Below are 22,531 nucleotides of genomic sequence, written 5' to 3'. Positions count from 1 at the left end.
AAAACTCATTTACGGTAGATTTTCTACGTGAGCCTGTGCCGAACAAATACGACAACAAAGAGAATCTCTAACATTTAAAGTTTCATCGCTATAACTTTTCACTGAGAAAATGTGAAAGAGGACTTGCTAGAGGTGTTGCTAATACTAAACAAAACCGACGGGGGTCAAATAAAAGGCAAACAAAACATATAAAGATGAATTATACTTTTCAAAACAAGGTTCAGATCTATTGTAATCTAGCCTGTGGTAATAAATACACCTTTGGAGTACAGTAAACTTGGGGATGCAACTGTATACGTTATAGAAGGAACAGCAGTGTTGATTTTAAATTGTGCGTCTTTAAACTTGTGTCTGTCCCAGCCTCAGACACTTTATTTAACATCAGCACAGAGACCCCCGCCTTTACCCGGATTGGAGTCATGCGAATCAGATTTAAGGCTGGGAATATCAGTCACATTGTGCTGGGGGGGTAAATAATAGAGATCATGTCCACCCGGCTGTGAAGCTCTACAATCACACCAACTTTACCAAACGCATGCCCCCCCCCCTCCCCCCCAACTCCACCCTGGTCACTGCACACACTAATGATGACCCCACCCACACAGGTCCCGTCTATAGAGCAGACAGAGAGGGGGTTTAGCTCAAACTGCTGCAATCTGCAGAAAGCTCTGTGCTGGACCCACTCTGGCTGCCAGTGGCCACCTTATATCCTGCACTCAGCTCTTTCTCTTTGTCACGGTGGATTGTGGATGAGCTCTCTGCTGGGGTGAGGGTCTGTAAGCAGGGGTGGGGTCTGGGGCCGGGGGCGTAAACAGGTTGTGTGTGCGCGCTATAACACATACCCACAGCTCAAATTACAGATTTGTTTTTATCCCTGGTGTCTTTCTTTTAGCTTTTACATGCCTGTACAATGTCTGGACTGTAACCTTCATGCAGTCAAATGTAAAGACACTTGAAGTTTGTCAACTTAAATAGGAGAGTTTGTACCAGACAGAAAAAAGTTAATGTCAAGTTTTGAAATGTTATTGCTCAGATGATAAGGACGGCTCTACTGGGCTGCCAGAGGCTGCCAATAAGATTATATTAGATAAAAACCATTGAACAGTTAGATAAACAAAATAAATATCAGATATTAATTTAAATCAGTGTCAATATGAGATTAAAGTATGTGTTATACTGTTAAAAAAAAAAAATATATATATATATATATATATATATATATATATATATATATATATATATATATATATATATATAAATATATCAGTTTCTAGTAGTGACTGACTAAAATATACAGCTGAGTATTTTCAGCATAGCAATAACATGTGTTTGTTTATACTAAACTACAATAGTATTCTTTCTTCCACTTTTCAATTTTTTTAATGTTTGGATTTAACAAAAATGTTATCTGGGTAAAGTAATTTTATGTGGGAGGGTCATGTAAGCAAATACAATGATAGAGAGTCGAAAGTCGCATGCACATAGTAAGTGATGTTTCTAAAAATTCCACTAAATAATTTACAAGACCAGAACTTGTTTTCAACAATTAGTTGTCATTAGTGTAATTAAGCTTCAAGTTAGCTGGCTGAATGTAGAAGAAAAGCCTTGTCCTCATTTCATCTGACAACAATGTCCTCTAAAACCAAATCTAAAAACGTCTGTAAACAAATTGTAATTCAAAATCTTTGAAAACTATTATTTAACCATAACCTAATCAGGGTTGTTTCTCCATCAGCAGTTATCCCTTTTTAGAAATACTCTGGTCTCTGTTTCACACCATCACATGCCCATAACAACAGTCGGATCAGTTGGCCACGAGCAGCATTGCTGGTGCAGATAATGGCTAATGTTGTTGCTCAACAGACCCTCATTTATTTGAGTTTATGTTATCAAGCTTAGACAATCGGATTGATCTCAGAAATCTGGCGGATGAGGCTTAAACGTCAACACCACTGTTATCTTGGAGGTACAAGATCCCCTTTTAATCCGTCCCTCAACTTAATTCAACTGTCCATCAAACCAACTGAATATAAGTCTGTTGATGCAGGTGCGGAGTGAAAAACACATTTTTTAGCAGGGACACATTTGCTCAAATGTGTTGATAGTGCAAATTAATAGCAACCATTGATGCTGTAGCTACAGTCAGAAAGATCCTGCCCACTCAGAAAGCTTCAATAATACACTCACAGCAAAAATGCTAAATACTGAAATCACACTAACAACACAGCCAAGCTTTTTCATTACCCCTAACTGCTTATAATGAGTAAGCATGCTATTTTTTAAACGGCTCAGACCTCTCTATGAGACCCATCATCCCATAAAGCCCTCGCCACTACCACTTTGTTGGTTCAGTAACCACCCAGGCTCACAGATACACACCCAATGGAGAGACAGACACGGTGCAGACAGCGTACACAAAGATACAAATATAATTTAGGTGTTGGGGTTTGGGTGCCTTCCTTAGGGCCTGTCGACAGACCACCAGCAGGAATGAGTCCCTCTGGCTCTTTTCTAACTCAACTGCAGGAACCATCGAATCACTGCTCACATTACGATACCATGGAACTGAGAAAAGCACAGGGGAAAACACTGGTGTTGAGGGTCTCTAGCATGAGGATCTTCCTGAGCTTTATGAATGACCCAGATCTTGGTGACTTGCTTGATGTCACACTAACCAGGTGCTGCATAGTGTCTCAGGAATAATTCAGTGCAATAGCAGTTCCCAGAGATAAAATGCTAAGAGGATGCCAACCTGCAAAAAAGACATCAAGATTGTGGTGTCTGTCGGTTTCCAGAATGTGTGACTCAATAAAAATGTGGGGGAGGTGTTTTAATGGCCCCATATAATGTAATTCTGCAGTGGAATGTAACACTAATATATAATATACACCATATTCAATGTATGAATCCATATTCGATGTGGTGAATCCATGAGAAGACGTCATCCTATATTTAGTCCCTTTTTTCATATATCGTCACCAGTTACAAAGGAGACAGATGGAGAATCTGAAGCTCTGACAGCCAATGCTCAAATTGGCTGCAACCTCAATGTGGATTGAAGATGATGCATTCAATGTAAACCAGAATTTCCCATGCTTTTGCGTTTGTAGAATTCCCTCGTTAAATTAATGAACAGGTTGCGAGCAAAAACCTGACTTGAGACACGAAAACTGAATGGCTTGTGAACGTTTCCGTTTTAGCACCAGGGACAGCACCAGAAGAGCATCTTCCTCTCTCCGCGCTGTGTAGTTATTGTTGAGAGTACTGGAAATGTGCTTCTCATGTGACTGTGAGGGGTCAGCATCCACCCACCCACCCACACACCCCTACGCACACCCCTAACTACCACCACCACGTCCACTTCTTCTTTCTTCTCCCTGTTGAACGGGAGCACAGGGAGCGTGACTGAGTGAGATTAGACGGCCCTTCTGATGCTCGGCCGCGGGGGAAGAAGAAGAAGAAGAAGCTGCTGCGGATATCCGTCTCGTACCTGCCTCAAAACGGGCTCTTTTCATCGCTTATTTTGGTCTTCCCCCGCTGGCCGTTTTGTGTGAAAGCACACACACATATATATATATTTATATATATATCAAAAGGAGCCTGGTTTCGTAACGCAACGTGCTGCACCGGTAGCAGCGCGGAGGAAAAGGTCTTTTTCGAGGATGCGGATTTAAAGGAGAGCCGTTATTGTCCGTTACCTGGATTTTTAACCGTACATTTCCAATTAGCTTCGTCGCACGCGTTGGTAGCGAAGATATTCCGCTGAAATATCGCGCACAGTGACGCGTTAGTAATAACAGCATCTAACAGAAGACAAAATAAGGGGTAAGCGTGATATGTTATTGTGTGTGTCTGTGTGTGTGTTATGTGCCTCCAACTGGAGGCTAACCCACTGATAACGAAGCTAATGGGAGTGAGGTGTTCAGGTGGACGCTGTTAGCTTGCCTCCGCTACTAGCTGGTCAAGTCAACAGACAACGGACGTTATTGTATCGCAGCCGATGCCATTCATGAAACTCTGAAAGAGATTCTGGTTGAAATAAACTCGTGTTTAATTCTGTCTCGTTCGCCGCCCGGTTGGAGGAGTCCGTCTGGCGGCGGCGCCTCACGTCAGTTATGGGGAACCATTCCTCTGCACGTCTGTCTCCTCTTGCCTTTGTTTGAACTGATGTCAAACGCAGCCACATTGTATCTGCGTGGTGTGTGTGTGTACAAGCAGCCGGTGGCTCTCCGATTCAAACATCTGCAAATAAACCAACCGAGCATTGTTGCTCTCCCGGTTGTAATTTGTGTTTCATCGAGATGTGGCAAAGTGCTGGCGTCTCGTAAAGCTGCCGTTTGTGTGTGCTGCTTTCGACATTGTGGGCTGTGTTATGATAGGACTGAGATTCATACTGCGTGCCTGCCTGGCCTAGGCTGTGAGTCATAGCAGGGATGCATCAGGTAAAAGTATGTTAAAAGGTTGTCTTACGAGCAAAATATCCTTGAAAGCAAAGTTCAGTGAACAGGTTCTTATGAAACACGTGCGTTTGCTACATGCCCATCAACCATTATACCACAATCCATCCTAATTTTGCACATATTGAGACCAGACATTTGCCGGCTACCACGTGTGGAAGAACCAATGTTTTATAGCCCAGAGACGTCAGCCCATTGAAACATTTTTTTTATTGTGGCAGAAAAGGAAAAACATGGTCGAGGGGCGTGCAAAGCAATAACATTCAAATGCAAGCATCATTCTTGATGAGCCCGTTTAAAAATTTAATTTAATTTATTTTTTGTGTACAATAGATGGTAGTATTCATCCATGATTGAGATTAGTCTAGTTATTGGAGATAAGGAGTTATATTTAAAGTATGGCATATTTTATTTGAAAGGTGTTATGAAATCTATAGGATAAATGAGAAAACGAGAGCTGCAACACTATTAGATTAGTAAAGGAGTAAAGGGAGAACACGTGTGGAAAGCGGAGAGCCCCTCTTCCATGCAACGCCTTGACCAACTCCTTCCTATCAGGCTAACATGTCTACATTGAGGTCATTTAACTACTCTTCTTGGCTAGAACACCAAATAGTGGGTCAGGAAATGGTTCGGTGTTCACTGGTAGGAGCGTTGGCTTTTTTTGTGAAGCTAAACATATGGCCTCTCCAATACAGGAGGGCCATCAGTGGTTGTTAACACAATGTACATCAGGTTCCTAGCTTACTTTATACTCAGTGACTGATTTACACATTGATTGGAAGCTGAATGCAATAAGTTGCAGTCATCTCTAGAAGATGGGATAGAAAGCCTCCTCCTTCTCCCACTACCTCCTCCTCGTCTTTGAGGCCAGGGAACTGGATTATATGGAAGACTAGATTTGATAAAAAGATATCACTTAACTTGATACAAAAATAATAGTGAATATTTTCTCTTGAATCCTCCTCTGTTTTGGTCATCATATGCCACATTCCTATAAAAAATAAATAAAAACAATATTAATATGGAGGCTCTTAGTCAAACATGTTTTTAAAGAGATTTTGTTTAATTTTCCAGTTTCACCCACTCAAACTGCTTGACAGGTTCATCGTAGTAGATATAATTTTTTTTAAATAGTTCACAGTTGAGCCATATTGAATTATGTAATTATAAAATATGTAAACTTTAGATGTTAGTATTAAAGGAAGAGCTAATCTATGTGGTAACTCTTAGACAACAAATTAAGAAGGAATTAATCAAATAAATGTGTCACATTTACATAAAAGCCCCCACAGAGAAGCCCCCGTGGTTTCATTAAGCTTGAAATGGTACCACCAGAGGGCGACACGATGACTTCCCCCTTCCTGTTCACGTTGTTGAAGATGCTCATGGAGCTTTTTCTGCAGGCAGCATGAGGTGTATGGTTGAAGCAGGCCACAAATGGTATGTTTAATAATTTATGAAGTCCCTTAGGAGCTGTGGCTGAAATCTAGCTGCAGAGGCTTGCTGTGATATGACTAAACACTCAATGGGGAGATTACAAAAATATCATTACAACAATATCAAAATATCATTGTGTAATTGTGCATCAAAACAAACAGTGTATTTTGAATAATTTATCAGCCATTGTGCAGTTCTTGTTTCGTTGTCTCTTCCATGGCCAGACATCTTCAGGTTTTTATGGACAATCTGCCACACATGAAACTGAATCTGCCTGTGAGGAGTAACACAAATGCATTTAATTGTATTTGATACATTTACAGACAATATCTGCAGATTTATCAAATACATTTTCATACAAAGAGCTCATGGTGCCATCCATGCACTCTTGTTGTGCTTTATGTTAATTAAACATGATACAGGCCAATTAGAATACACATTACTTTAAACGTTACTTTTGTATGAGTTTAAAAAAAATGTTTTTTCCAAATGTATTGACATTTCTCGTTGCAGCTTTAAAAGATGAACACTCATTTGCAGGATGTGCTTTGTGTGTTGCTGTGATAGAAGTTCTCTCTGTTCTATAATTAGAAAATACTCATTGATCCAGTCATCACTGCATAGTGTTCCCAGGAAGATAATATACAGAAACAAACTAGATAAATGCACCAACAACCCTTTATTAGAATGTATATAGCGTGTCTGTTGATAATCTTGCTCAGAACATCCTAGTCAGATCATAGCTTTGTTATTGTGTTCATGGCCACAGGTTGAAATGCCTACAGGCCTTTTTTGATTGAGACACAGCCGGGTTGTGATGATAAACGCACGAGATATGGCTGTTAGTGGCTGGCTAGATGAACAGCATTCAACAATGGAGCGGGGCTGTGAATGTGGGCCCCCCATAGTGCTGATTCTCAAAATCCCTCTTGAACAAGCTTTTTTTTCAGTTCCTGCCATTCACACTTTCATTGTGCGACCAGCGTCGAGTGATATGGTTGACCAAACTAGTGCTGCTTTCTGATGTGCAGTTATTCATTTCATCCTTTTAGTATTGGTCATTTTTTCTGCATGTATTTATCTAATCTTTCATATGTGGTTGTGTCACGCCATGCTTTTGGCATGTGTGTCCTGTGTTGTGAGGCCAGACCGGGACATTGATGCTGACTTGGGGTTGAAATGTTTGCTTTTTTTATGTGCTGCCATAAAATAACAATTGTAAAGTTATTTGGCACTTGACAATCCATCCTTAACTGTGTCAGAGCTAAAACTGTTAAAAATTAAAGGGACGTAAAGCTTGGCTATAATAAATATATAATATAATAAAAGAAAGTAGGTCATCAGGATGAATAATACAGCATCTTAAAAACAAGGCAGTATGTTGCTCATCAAACTTATTTTGGCCAAATAAACTCAAGATCTGTCCTAAACACCAGTCATCTCATTTGCATGCATTTAGTTTTTTTGTCATCAATATAAATGTGCAAATTGTCTTCTTGCATCTATAACGAAAACAGCAGCCAATAAGTAAAGTCGATCAGAAGTTATTTTAGTGTTTTAATAGTCTTTACAGTCCATAGAAAGGACAGTCCAGTCATCTCCTCTATTTTTAATATGTGAGAAAAGTAAAGAGAGAATGAACGAGGGCATTACAGGGGCACACATGGCAGCGGCCAGGAGCTGGACATAGCCACAACCATCTGGAAAGCTTGCTGGGGTTTCACATGTGATGTATTTATATGGCACCTCATGTGCTATGACACCTAATTACAGTATGCTCCCAATTATTCAATCCACCCTTTTAAAATTGTAGGTCATTGGAATGACTTTGTTTTACGTTCAGTGCCTCTCGCGTGGACTTTTATGCATGTGCTGAAATTCTGAGCAGTGGTTGCACCTCTACGTCACACAATGTTGCACTGCTCTCATGAATCTACAATTCAATAGAGAGCTTTGACAGGCAATTCTATCATTTATGATATGGGGCAGTATTTGACTATTTGGGTACCCATAAAAAAGGCTCTCGGGTCACAATTCAGCTTTTGTCAGCAGATAGCAGCATCTCCTTGTTTCTGAGAGAATAAAATATAGATATTTTATATATATGATTGGTTCGTGACTTGCCTGGTGGTCGCTAACATTGTTCCAAAGCAGCCACACTAAGAAGGCTGCCCCCAGATGTATCTGAAGACATTTCTTTGTGAATCTGAAGATGAATATATGCACCTTTTTTACGTCGACGAAGAAAAGGGAAGCAAAACCAAAAATATATACCGCCCCTGAGGTTAAAAAACCTCCCACACATGCACCTAGTCGGTTGATGTTGGGCTGTTAGGATCTGTTGGCTCACAGATGGATAGAAAAAGCTGTTCAATCAAGCATTCATCTGCATCACCACACACACTGGCAGACCTGTAGGCTTGCTGACAGTGCTTTTAAAATGGCAAGACTCAATCCACGGTGGACCAGCCTGATCTGCATGAATATTTCATTCACTGATGTTTTTAATTTTGATTTCTGGCAGCCATCGAGATCGAGGCTGCCACTGTGACTTCCAGCCAAATGTTCTTCAAAGCGCAGGCTGAGCTCAGGACTCATTCAGCATCATATGCAAGACAGGAGCACCAACCACTATAACCTTTGCCTTGGTTTGTCCATGCTGTGGCATCAAATTATGATATGACTACATGTAAAACATACTATTATACATAAGCTAATGCGTTAGGTTGGCCAGAATTGCCACAGTGGGAAGAAGGTTATAAAGATGTAGCCTATCGGGTGTACTTCAACTTCCCAGTAAAGCAATGAAGCATATCTTTAAACTTCTGAGATGCAGGTCAATCCTCAGGAAATACTTTTGAGAGTTTAGCTGTGGTACTTGTTGCTCATACTGATTGCCCCCTCATGCTTCACATTGACAACGATTAGCAAGTGCAGCTTGGATATGAGGTGTAGGAGATTGTTTACAAGTGTCCGTGGCGTAGCTAAAAGGGTATAGTAGTGCCTCAGTGTGATGTCATTGTAGGTCCTGCTTTTCTCAGTCCTCACAGTGATCACATATTTGATTAGGTTGTCCAAGATTATCAGGATATGTCTGAATTCCTAAATCAATGAGTGGCAGCACCTTTCTGGCAGAGTGCATTTGCCACAACTGTTGTATTCTACTGATTGTCTTCAAATACGGTGTGATTCAACAGTTATTATGTACCATTGTACAGTAAACAGAACTACTGCCCAAAACCAAAGTGACATCGCTATGTCCATGTGTGGAAGGCATGCTTCCAGCTTGAGTATTTGATCAATGTGATGCTACAGGTCAACAAAGGACCTCTGCTGTCCTATTCAGCGGTGCATTCAGGCCAGGATCAGCAGCCTGTGGAGGGGCCTCTGATGCATTTGTGCCTCTGGCTGCCTCATCTCTGCAAACAGGAAAGGCTCGAACGGCTGGCCTCAACTCTGTGCTGACTCCTCCATTGTATGGGACCAGTTTGGCGGAGCAGGCTTTGTGCGATACATTTGGGGGTCTGCCTCCCCACCCCCCATGCTCGTCTGAGTATGACAGGCTGGCAACACAGAGGTGCCAGCTCAGCTTTAACTCATTGAAAAAAATTGTTTATGCGAAGCTCTTGGCTGATTTATAGTCATAATGATATGTTTTCAGTAATATTTAAACCGTAATAATTGTGGTTTTTGTGAGTTTTATGAAAAGGCTGATGGCTCCTTTGTTTGGCGTTACAGGGTGTGGTTGTGTGTGTCTACCCTATTCCCCTGGTGCGCTGTGGCAGTGTGGCCGGCGAAGTGTGCACAGGCCTAATTCCCTGAGGGTGAATGATTGTGGGCTCTATTTCTCTTTTCCGTTCTCTCTGTTTAACGGGTGCAGTGACAAATAGACCAGCTGGGCAAAGGGAAGCAGCTCTGGGAGGGGAGGGGGGATGGCGGAGACAGAAAGAGGTGGTGGCGCTGCCTGTCATCCTGCTTTCTTCACCGCTGTCACTCTGTTGTGAGCGATACTCTGATGTGTGTCTGCCCAGCCAGAAGCTGGGGTTTCGCCTTGAGGCATTCCTGAGTGCCCCACTTTCGCTCTTCACTTTTTCAGAAGCACTATTCTTCCAAACAGTCACTTGTGGTACATGTCCCGCTTTCCTATTTTTGCTTTAGAGAAAGCATGCCGTCATGTTTGAAAAGGTTGGACTCCATGTAGGCCATGCCTCGTTACCCAGCTTGAGGATCTGTGTCGACTCCACGAAGCTTTTATTGTGTTTACACAGCCCTGCAATGTTGCCCAGCTTTTACAATAATAGGCTGATTGTAACAGCAGCCCATATTTCTTTTGTATTAGGTTTGGTTGATTGCACTAGTGTTGGGAGAGTAATGCATATGAAGGATATGTTACAGATCTAAATATTTCATTACATTAATGACTATCTTTTGGCATGTATTTGTGGATTAGACCTTGAGGGGATTTTCTTTCATAAAACCTCTTTTATGCCCCCCCCTTTTGTGCCACATCTGTCTGACTGCCTGCCCGTCTCGTCTCCCCCCCCCCCCCCCCCCCCCCCCCCCTTGATATGAGCAGTAATGGTGGAGATTGCAGTGCAGTAGCTTTGGGGCTAGCATACGATTTCTCCACTTGAAGGTTTGTGCATGGAGGAACTTTGACTCAGGAGGCTCCTTTGTGCCTTTTTAGCTCTGCAAACCAAGGTTTCAGTGTAGAAGTTATTTTCAGTTTCTCTCTCTGGGAGGCAACTGTACTTCACTCAGGCTAGCATGATTGTAGGTGTTGAACCGACCCATTTTGTGTGTCGAATACTGATTTGCACATGCTGAGTGGGTGGATTTGTGTGTGTGAGGTTGGTGGTGGTGCTGGTGGAGGTGTAATAGGTCAGCTCAGCTTGCATGTGTGGGAGTGGGTGATTGTGTGTGTGAGGACGAGTACAGTAGGTCGTATCATAGTAGGTCAGGGGATTGTTTGTCTGATCCATTGAGGGGTGATTAGTGCAGACACTGAGTCGAGCCCCTTCCTACCAACAATAAGGGGAGGATTGCCCTCGATTTGCCACTGCCAGACTCTTGTGACCACACTGGTCCTGCCCCCTCCAGCCCCCACTCTGGTCCACTCCCACAGACAGATTGTCATTGACTTCATTGCTGCCAGGCCTGCCCTTGATAGTGTGTCCTCTTTGTGGCTCTTGCTTCCATGCTGTGAGTTTTTAGGTTATTTAAGCTGCATGTAAATCTTAGCACTTTGTCAGCCGCACCACACCACAATCAGTCGAAGGTTATAGGCCTGTTTTTATTTATATTGTTTATTAATCTGCCCGATAATCTCACACGGTGATGTTGAGGGTTACATATTGAGTTTGTGGACTGATTATTGTATTATAGATAATATTCTATTCATAAATGAGGGCCAGAAGAACGAATATACTGACTACGCACATACACACTCTCAAGGGGGTCAAAGCATTAGCCAACTCCTGGGGTGCCAGTGAGTGGGGAGGTGACAGGTCTGTGGAGGCGTTGCTCTGCCTTCTTCTCTAATCCCTGCATTTAGTTTCTATTCTCAGCCGCTTCTTAATCTGCCACTAATAGGATTTGCCAAGCTTTTGTTTTATTTATTTCTATAGCTAGAATGTTAGCGGCTTGTTTGACTTGTCTTAACAATAGTAAAGTGTATTGATGTTCAGGTAGCTGTTGTATTCCATAGCAGAATTGGATACATTTGACTATCCAATACATATAAAGAACACAACTAAGTAAAATAATGTGGCACACAGCAGTCACACTTTAAGTTGCTCCTATGATGGATAATTAGACTGAACTCTCTCTTCTTGCAGTTTTAGGACAGCTAACAAATGGATGTAGGCTTTTAAAAATCTGCACCACCTCATTCCCCCTCTTCTACACTATGTTCAATGAAGCTATTGCTTTTCTACGATGTGTTTATTGCATTTAATGATTTGGGGAATATGGGCCCAACCTTGATGTCCACTGGCGGTGTACAATATTGATAGGTATCGCTTCTGGCAGCGGTCCGTTATCGAACTCCAGGTTTGATTGAGAGGATATATTGACTTTCATGACGTGACTAGTCCAAGAATCGTCCCAGCAGACGCATTCAAACGGATACATCTGTCAGCAGCTGTTAACGTGTTTTTTAATCAAACTTTGAGGAAAAGAACAGAGAATGAATACATGGCCTTATTAATGTGTGATGGGTTGCATGGCTGGCCTACTTAATCTCATCTAGAGCACCACCTCGTTTGTTGCCTAGAATCCGTTTCTTCCAACCGCTCACTGTAGTACCACGTAATCTAACCGACTAAACTAAACTCATCATGACAGACATGATGGAGAGAGTAGGACTGCAGTTTCTGTGCATTAAATGAATGTTGAATTGAACCTTGAACAGGATTTGTAGTCCTTAGTTATTCTTAGCCATAAATACCTCCTCACAAAACCCCATAATCTTTTGACTACTGTCCCCTCACTCATCTCAATACAAGGCGGCCACAGCTACTAGACACAATGAAAGATAAAGGTATTATGACTAGTCAACCATGTCTATTAATCTGTTCAATGCTCTTAAACAAATGGCCCCCGTTAGTTAATGGGTTTGGTGGTGGTGGGAGGGAGGGGGGGGGGGGTGTAGTAGTAATCTTAATGTAGCTCCAGTGCATAATACTAAGGACAGGATCTGTCGGGTCATGTGTAGTAGTGATTTTTAAATTCTTTAACATAGTAAACATGTTTGAGATGTGACGTAGTGTGTGTGTGTATATATATATATATATATATATATACATACATACATACATACATACATACATACATACATACACCAAACAACCATTAAAATGGACAAAGTGCATTGGTTTCTGGCTCATGCTAAAATCTGTCAGCAAAATCCAGAGACTCATCCAGTTGAAGAAAAGGTGTGGGACTGACCTCCTCATGGAGTACGCCAATTGATTGTTGCCATATGAGGGTGCCCTTGTTATTATAACTGAATGCTGAGTTGGTACAAACGGCAGGCTAGTAGGGATGTTGCATGGCCAGCAGTGAGTGCAAGGACGGCCGGCCGTGTGTGTGCTTGCGTGTGCGTGTGTGTGGATCCAATAAGTGTAGATTGAGCTGGTTTCTGCCATCGACACTCATGACAGTTGCTGAGCACAGACCTATTTCAAAGTTGTTATCTCCTTATACACTCTGGCAGTTGCACTCGGCTTCTATTTGCATATGACTCTCATTTGAGCATATCAAACTTGAGTGCAGCTGTGAGGAGAGTGTAGGCGGTGTATGTTACAGAGCATCATCTGGCCGAGGATGAAATATAAATAGACTCTCTGTTTCCAAACTGAATCTTCCAAACATTAGCTTGTGAACATTTCAAGGGTCAGTCTTGTGAAGCTTCTGGTATCGCGCCCTTTTCTGTATGTATACTAAGTTTAGGTGCTTTTGTGTCTCCGTGTTGCAGGTTGAATGTGTTTTCCTCCAGCCTGAACAACATGAGCACCATCTCGCCGACGGACTTTGACAGCTTGGAGATCCAGCAGCAGTATAATGACATCAACAACCGCTGGGACCTGGCAGCAGAGACTGACTGGGATAATGAGAACAGTTCAGCACGCCTCTTCGAGCGCTCACGCATCAAGGCCCTCGCAGGTATGCTACAACTTTGGTATCACGCAAATGTAGTAGTATGATATAATAGTTTGTGTAGGAGTCTCCACCGCAAAGTTACAGTGAGCTGCTAAAGAAACCTGTTCTCAAACCATCAGCTTTGTAAAGGCTAACCTCTTGACACATTGCACCGCTGTCTGCATTGCACCCTTCAAACCTGAACGATATGATGTGAATGTTATGACAATTCACACGATACAATCAAAAGAAGTACAATATCAAATGCAAGCCAAAGAAACATTCAGCAAAATCCAGTCATTATTTTTAAATCAGCATACTGATTTAAAAATAATACTTTATTTCATATGATGAAATGATTGGAAATGTATTTTATCTAATTTTAGAAATCTTTAAATGTCTACTGTGGAGCTGTACAGCAAATTTAGTAAATACAGTATGTTTCAGCAAAAGTGCTGAAACATACACAACGTAGGTTAATCGGCACTTTAAAGATAACCAGTATAATTGAGTATTTGTACATTTCCCCCAGCATTTACCATTTCAATGAGAAACTGTATTAAACAGTTTGGTAATGCCAGAGCTTTCAACTGTGTGACGGCTCTGTTAAAAAGACATTCTCCCCCTGACTGACGCACTCCTGTCAAGCTTTTGATGACAGTCGGTTTGGGACCACCAGACATTCTTCTCTGAATGTTAGCATTTTAAAACTGTGTGTTTTAACTTGACAATCTTTGACAGATCATTGTTTGACAGACTGTGGAGTAAAAAAGATTTTGAGTGGAAATTATAAGGGCTGACTAACTCTACAGATAGACACGTATTAACTTGGGTATAGGCTATAAACGACGCATAATACAGCACCTGTAACATAAATACTATTTCACTTTGTAACCAAATAGATGGTGTTTACTCGACTCAAACAGAACATCTGTGGTTGTAATCTCTCTAGTTCTTGAGTATAAATCAACGCATCCTTTTTTCCAAAAATGATCATTAAAGACAACATTGTAATATATTTAGGCCAGTATGGTAACTATTTTTAAAGTAACGTTTTTAAATATGCAACAGCAGTTTGAGAAAACAGACGGCATTTAGAGACAAAATCTGTCAAATGGTAATTTGTACCGATCTAATGAGGTTCTGTAGACTGAGGTACCAACTTTATTCTTTTCTGTCCCAAAATGCACACATCTCTCTTTTATAGGTCAAGACCAAAATACCTCCAAAATGAGGACAAAGCCATGCAGCTGTGGATTCAATTCACCACAGAGCAATACGCTGTGATGCAGGTGTTGAGGCGAGTCTTTAGGGCTGTGTTACAATCATTTACATTTCTTTTTTCTAAAACAGCCATTACACGACTATCCAGTGTTCCTGAAAGACGATTTGTTTTATGTGCTGGAATGCTCTACAATAGACCGCATGCTGTGTCCAAACACGGCCCCATTTCTTTATACAATGTTGGTCTGAAGGCAGCTTTATTCCACACCTTACTCGCCTACCCTTGCGACCCTTGAGACTCTTGCCATCCTTCCAGGTTGTGCAAGTGCATGTCTGTGGGCCAGTCCTGTTGGAAGCTCTACCTAATAGGACCCAGGTGACTATTCTGATGGCTCTTTTAGTTGTTGTAGCACATACAGTGTGCATGTACGTGCACCCTGTACTTTCCTGGTTTCACATGCTAAAGATAAAATATCTGTTCTTAATAGTCAAAACAAGTTGCAGTATCAAGGAGAACCCAGCAGAGGGGAGCAACAGGCAGGCGCATGCACTCACACATACGCACAAAATAAAACTAATGATTTTTGAGAACCGCTGTAGTCAAAGTACTTCTAAAAAGATAAACCTCATTTCACTTATAAATACAACCCGACTCATTTCCTTATGCCAAAAAGAAACACACTTTGGGTTTTGCCCTTATTGTGTTGCCTGGTTGCAAACTATATTTCAAGATATTCTGTATCTTGCTGCCATGTAATTATGGAAAGCAACGGAGGGCTGTAATACTATTGTAGAAGTGTGACTAGACGTGTGTGTGTGTGTGTGTGTGTATGAGAATACCTGATACCATCTCCGTTTGACAAGTGTGGGCTTGATGTGCACATTCTTTGACATGCTGTAGCAGCTATAGCCCCCGAGGCTTAGCTCCTGCCCACCTTTTACAACTTCTCCCCAAATGTCAAGACGTTCAGCGTGATGTGAGCTGCTCCTTATGTGGCTTCTTTCTCTCACAGCCTCTCTTAACTCAACTGTCTCTATTCTCTATGAAATTGATGGCCTCATTTCCTGATTTACACCTCTTGCACCCTTCCAATCTGTTGCAATCATTTTACCTCTTGTGTGGCAGCAGCTACCACTTGTTTCACAGTAGAGAACCACCCCTTTGTGAAGATAATTTTTATTTGCATAAATAACCACACATCTACTTTCCCGTACTGTGTGGGTAGCAAATCAAGCGGTTCAAATTTGCCTTTTTTTAAGCAACGCCCAGCTTCACACTCAAACAGTTACATGTATTTACTTGTGGAAGCTTCCACACTAGGAAAGCAAAAGACCCTTTCATTTTAAAACAAACAAACAAAACAAACATAGACTTAATTTCAATTTGACCTCTGCATTTAACATTTAAACATTTAAACATCCATATGCCTTTTATTAACACCACGTTACCGCTATTCTTTATAAACAACACAGAAGCACGAATAGTAGAATATCATATCAATTCACTGGGCAGCGTTTGGTAGATACTTGGACTCTGACTCGAGTGATTGTTGCCTGGGTCCAGACCTTTGAGCGCCCCATTCAGGGCCATGGGCGGGACTAACATTTGTCAAGCGTTGCGCGGGAACAGAGGAGCAATAATAAAAATGGGGAGTGCTACAGACAATATTGATGCTGCTATCGAGACTGCTCTAACTTGATTAATAGTACTGATTACTTTGAAATCCAAACAGCACTCTACTTTGATGTGTGGAAACGTGTATAATTCCCCCCGTCATACTACTCGGTGCCGGGTCGAGACTGGCACAGCTTCTTTTCATGTTGCGTCTGTGTTGGCTCTAACAGCTGCCACCTCTTTACAAGACATTGTGAATCTTCAACCCTTCGCTGCTCAATAGTATTTTTGAATTTGATTTGACCCTCTGGATTAACAAATTTAATTTCACATATACTGCATATCTTCTCAATTTATATATTATCTCAAAACTAGATGGTACATATAAAGGGGTTATTCTTTATAATTTCCATATAATAACATCGCAGGCTAGTTCTGTTTTTTAACTTTCTCTTCTAACTTGCGCCGCTCCACTCTTTAACGCATCACCTGTCAACTTAAAATGAAGGCAGATACATTGATGTCCTCATGTTTTTCAATCAATCATAGTGGAGACGATGTGACGAGTGGACAATTCTGTTGGATTTCAGGCAAAAGTGATTGTGGAAATCAACCCTACTCGCTCCGGGGGATTCCTTTTCAGATCAGACATTTACTGCCAGTGTTTGTAGCATAGTCCAGCCTTCTGCCCTCCCACGGGTTCCTCGAAGGGATTGTTGTGCTGTAGGTTGATAACAAAATGGTATGCTCAGCAATAGATCTCTCCTTTCTCCCTCTGGTAGCGCTTACTCCTCCGCAGCTTCTATCCTCTTTCTCTTTCTCCACTGCGTTCATTCACCACACCAGACAATCATTAATTATCATTAATTCCAGTTTTCTCAATGCATGAGTTTCTGCCACATCTCCCTTTGACATTTGTTTTCATATTTCACAAGATTCAGAAAATAACTGTCAATCCTATCCAGTGTGTTTATTTATTAGTATATCTAAATGATGGATGAGTTGTAAAGGGAGGAAACTGCCGAAGCATCATTTGTTAAGTTCCATGAGCCAGACACACAAACCTGCCATCACATCTGCCCGTCATGCTAATTGGTATTGTGATGTTTGATACATGCCCAGTGGGATCTTAAATGGCCATTACCAGTTTACCAGTTCTCTGCTCTTCATTTCTCGCTGCATGCGACCACGGCATAGCGTCTGGTCCTCCGAAGGAAGTGTGTTCTGTTCGGATCTCATTAGTCCAGTCCCCCCCCCTCTATAAACACCCAGTCACAGAAGGCCCGGAGCATTTGTTCCTCTAATGAGACCCATCCAGATGCTCCCTGCTCATCAGGACAAGCGCGGATCAAAAAACACCAGCAGACCTTTTTACCACGGCCCCCTGACCAGACCAAACACCATCCTCTCGTAAGAAAGGTTGTGACCTTAGTCCTCACTGTGTTTACAGTCTTGTGCAACTTTTGCACACACAGGCATGTATTACAGCTGTAACTTTTAACTTTTAGGATGATAGCAGCTGCAAGATAGAGTAAACCTTCCTTCCGTTCAATAAGTTCAAAATATATTCATCATTTTCTCTTCAGCTGACAGTATTTTTGGTGTGTATTACACTGATATACATCTTTATTATTGGTGTAGTGGTGAGTCAAGTGTACATAAACTTGTTTGAGAATCTGAAATATGCACTTACAGGCTGTAATTACTGTTGCTCTATGATATGTTTCCTTCTATTCAGTGATGGAGGAAAATAATTGTTTTGTAACTTTCAAATCCCATCACAATTGAAAATAGTCAATTTTCCTCCAGTGTTTGCTTGCAAACAATTATTTAATCTTTAATAATCATCAAACGCCAAGAAGATTTTTCCCATAACAAGTTGCCCATACATAATTTGTGTAACAACCCCTCATCTAGTAAAACATAAAATGTGTTAATGCTGTGCAGTTCTATAATTATTTTGGACTGGTAATGACTCACTTCCACGACTGCCTCACCATCTGCCTGACAAACAGACACACAAGTTCATAATTTCAAATCTTGTTCAGGCAGGAAAGAGCTTGTTGTGTTGCTGAGACATTCTTAACAACTTCCTTCCTGTCTTAACGCCTTATCACAGGGCAGACCACGTGAACAGGAAAAGGAAGATCAAATCTTGTCTTAGAGTGATAGAAATAAGAACCACACAGTGAGGCAACGGGATAAGAGGATGCGATCTGATGGCGACTTTGGTGTTGGACCTTCTTGGCAAGGCCACACCCCGCTGCTCCCTGGCATTAAGGTGGAGTTGTATAATCTGCCTCAAGCTACGCTGAGCAGAGAACTCTTAATGGTTTAGTCCACCTCTTCACCTCCTCCCTCCCCTCATCTTTCCACGATATTCTTCCTTTGTGCTCCTCCCTCAAACACACCTTATGCAAATGACACCATTTTCAGACGGCACAGCCGGCTTTGTTTACACAGCAATCCGACCGCAGCCGGTTGCCCTGCTGTGCTCTGCTCCAGCAAATAAATGTGTGTTCAGAGTTTGGAGGGAAGGAATAGCCAGCCTTGAGCGTCAAGGGACTGCAACTCCAAGTTTCTACTTCGCTCAGAGGCCACACGTGTGGTGAAATTCTTCACAAGAGGTGAAACAAGAGAACATTTTGTTCTTCAGCTTTGTTTGAATTAATTTTTTTGAACAAACCCTCCACCGTTGCACTGCTGTTTTTTCATTGGACAAGGTGGGAAAAACGGTGAAGAACAGGCGGCAACATTTTCAAGCTTGTGTTGTGCCTTACTGAGGCACAGCTTTGAAGGAATCTAGAAGAGGAGGACAAATCAAGGCATTTTGGATATACTAAACTTTTATCTTCTGGAAAGCCCTCTGAAGGATTTGATAGATTTGTAGGGGGAAAGGTTGCCTCTCGTGTGCTATGCCGGAAAACTTCCATTCACTCTGTACCTGAGAGGAATATTAGGAGAGAGATCCAGAAAAAAAGGCCATGGAACTGGACCGCAGGGACCGAGAGCCCTGCTTGTCCCCCGCAGCATTTGTTAATCAGGTGCAATACTCTAACATCCTGGAAGGAAGGTTTAAACAGCTGCAAGGTAAGAATCACACTGACCTGTCGATATGGTTGAAAGGGAAATTCCACACACCATGCAAATTTATAATATACCTTTTTATCGAATGGTTTGTTTCGGTTAGCCATTATCTATTTGAATAAAGAGTTGTTTCATTGACGTCACAGGTTAGAGCCTCAAGTTCTTTGCTGTGTGGCCTATGGAAACAGTTGTTAATGTTAACACTTATTGATAAGACAGAGAGAAAAGTGCTACTCTTTAACACATGTCCTGTTGTTTTCTGAAATGGGAAATATTAGGTAGAATAGGACTATTCGGCCAGTGTTATGGTGGTAGTCCTACAGCAGGTGCTCTGGGACTCCTCTCTCAATTCGGTTCTGTTTTTAGTGCTTTGAGAATCTAATAGAGCCTCGTAGACACACAGTAGACTTCAGCTCAGCTCTAAAGCAGGCAGTCTGGCACCTGATCACTGGGCCACCTGTCCTTTCTTATCTTATTACAATGCACAGCTCTGTCTCTGGCTAAGGCCTGTGAGGTCCTGCGAACAGAAATCACAAAGGCCAGTAGTTGTGATACAGGATGTAGAAAAATGTTGCGATAACTAAAGTTAAAAACTTGTGTTAAATGGCAATTAACACTTTTGAATGTGCGAAGGTTTTTGCTGGATCACCATGTGTACCTGTTAGCATTCTTGTTTTACCATGTGGCATGTTCCTGTGAGCTTTAGACCTCTTAGTCACTGGCTGCGAGAGAAAGTATTGGCAGCAGCTGAATGTGTACGGGCAATAGTGTGTGAAACTGGTATTTGACTCTGGTGTGCATGCAGATCATAGTGTTTTGCAAGTTTCCTGTCCCTCCCTGGTTGCGCTCTAGAATGGAGCGCTGTTACAGAGTGTATTCGAGGGGCAAGTCTACTGTGCATGTTTGACATTCTTGTAGTCCATCAACAATATATTAAGCAATATCTTGATTGCCACCAAGGAAGCGAATGGTCTGCTGAAAAAAAAGTCTGAATGTATTTGCCTACACCTGCACGCTGGTCTTGAGTAGGAATAAAACCCAAGAAATAGCATCTTTTACTTCAATGAAAATAAAAGATTTACAACATTGTCAAATTCAACTATGCAACGACACGCACACAGAAGCCAAGGATACATACCTACTAATCTTTTCAACTTGTCAGATATCAGTATCACATTTTACACTGACAGGATTTATTCACACTTCCCTACAACAAGAATATTGTGAAATGAAGTTCATTCAAACCGTAGTTTATGAATACATGGTTATGTGGAATTAAGATGACAGATGTGTGACACAGGTTATGTTCTCTGTTGGTCATCTCTGTGTATGAATATGTTCTTGATGGAGTTTGCTGTAAATATACCCCTGCACACATACTCAGACGCACAACTCAACACATTTTGGCAACACACCCTTGTTTTTCCAGTCGGACTACCCTTGAGGCTCATTCTTTGTGTCACTCCCTCCGTCCCTGTTTCAAACCATGGAGTGTGCTGATGAAATGGAAGATGTACGTTACATAGGTGGGTGTTCGCTTCACACAAATGGAAGCGTTCACAAAAATGTTTTTTAATGCAAACCATACATTATGTTTTTGCAATCTTTTTAAATATTTGTCACCATCTCATGTGCAGTTTGTGCAGTGTTCCCCAACTTTTCCTTTTGAACAAAAATCTGAATTGATCTGAACCATACAATGGGCATCTAAAAAGTCATTTTTATTGGCAGGAAATTGTTAGAGACTGATTTTTAGGACGGATACCAGTCATGGAAGGGCTGAACTCATCGAGCATTCTTTGACCAGTGGTGAATGATAAGTAACTAAATAACTACGGCCAAGGGTGACTGTTTTAATGGAGCACTGGGCCACATGGTTAAATTGAAGTGAGAAGGAACACCTTCATTTCTGACTTATTGTCTTATTCTGACACATGGCAGCACTGTTCTGTTTTTTGACCAACCTTCACATTATCCTTTTTAAATCATTCATTTCCAATTATTTCATGTCCAATTTTAAACCATGACATGTTCTAGTAGCTCAAATGACACCATGCACATTATATTATGCAATCTTGTGGTTCATTGAGTGTAAAATGCAATAGAGAGATGTGTGGAAGTTTCCCTTTTTGCCTTTTTATTGCCTCATGCTTCTGGATATTGATGTTGGCCCCAAGATAGATTTGATGTAGCGGTTCATAGATTGAGTGTATTCTGTAAGACCAAAGGGTCATTGTCCTGGCTACCTGAACTCCACTGCTGTGGACTTAAGTTTGGACGTTCACTCAACAGGCATTAGCAATAAAGCTCTATACAAATACACAGCACTTTCCTCATGTTTTCTTCTCCCTATGCAGAAATACTTCTGCATAAAATACTTCTGCATAGGTCAGAAGTATTTCTGTTCTTTATTGAAGAATCTGAAATTTGAGGTCAAGTTTCAAGTCTAGTTGCACACTATGTTGTAATTTAATATTTCTAACACGAGTGAAAGCTCTGACTCTCGGGGCCTTGAGCTGTCACATTACCGTGGTGAGGTTTCACCACACGCACACACAAAATGCCTTTGTGTTTGTACAGTTTTCCCAATATTGACAGTTTCCTTCTTGGAAGGGTAACAAGAAGGTGCTGTTGTGGATGCTTTAGGAAAATGATTGTCTTGTTGACTTTTCACACCCTGTTGTGTCCAGATGTTATGGCTGAGAGCTGCCTGTTTCTGTCTCTGTTCTCATGTGATTGGCCTTGGCCGGTCCCCATTATGAGCTGCAGATGGCACAGAGGGAGGGGCATGACCTGAAGGACATGTTGAGTTCCTTCACTGCCTTCAGAAAGGGAAAGAGGATAGGATTTTATCTTATTCACCCTTTCAGTCTGTTTCACTGTAAGAGAGAACCTGTTGGATGGGCAAAACATGTTGTCTTTCTACACTTCTGACCGCAAACTGTTAGAAGTGTAAAGATAACTCATGTCACAATGTCGCAGTTTTACCACAGCCCTACTTTCAAAGTCTTACGCAAAGGAAGGGCAGTTCTGCTTTTACAAAAAGAGAAATGTCAAAGCATTAACA

The 22,531-nt window shown here is 41.5% G+C and overlaps 1 protein-coding gene across 5 annotated transcripts in view; it reads left to right on the top strand.

The window, feature by feature from the left end:
- The first annotated feature begins 13,142 nt into the window (after positions 1-13,142).
- The window catches only part of LOC117742938 (spectrin beta chain, non-erythrocytic 1), a 35,537-nt gene continuing 26,148 nt past the window's right edge, over positions 13,143-22,531 (top strand). For 2 of the 5 annotated variants that reach the window (XM_034550611.1, XM_034550610.1), the window contains exons 1-2: positions 13,143-13,292; positions 13,375-13,562. In XM_034550611.1, the coding sequence (XP_034406502.1) occupies positions 13,406-13,562 (157 nt within the window). In that variant the 5' untranslated portion in view covers positions 13,143-13,292; positions 13,375-13,405. Of the gene's footprint in view, positions 13,293-13,374; positions 13,563-18,615; positions 19,468-22,531 lie in introns of those variants that run through there. The other 3 variants (XM_034550613.1, XM_034550612.1, XM_034550614.1) reach the window with 3 other exon arrangements.

This window comes from Cyclopterus lumpus, chromosome 14 (genome assembly GCF_009769545.1).
Source record: "Cyclopterus lumpus isolate fCycLum1 chromosome 14, fCycLum1.pri, whole genome shotgun sequence".
In the NCBI taxonomy this organism is placed as follows: domain Eukaryota; kingdom Metazoa; phylum Chordata; class Actinopteri; order Perciformes; family Cyclopteridae; genus Cyclopterus; species Cyclopterus lumpus.
Note: the sequence above shows the minus strand (reverse complement) of the source record. Positions and strands in the feature narration are given on the sequence as shown.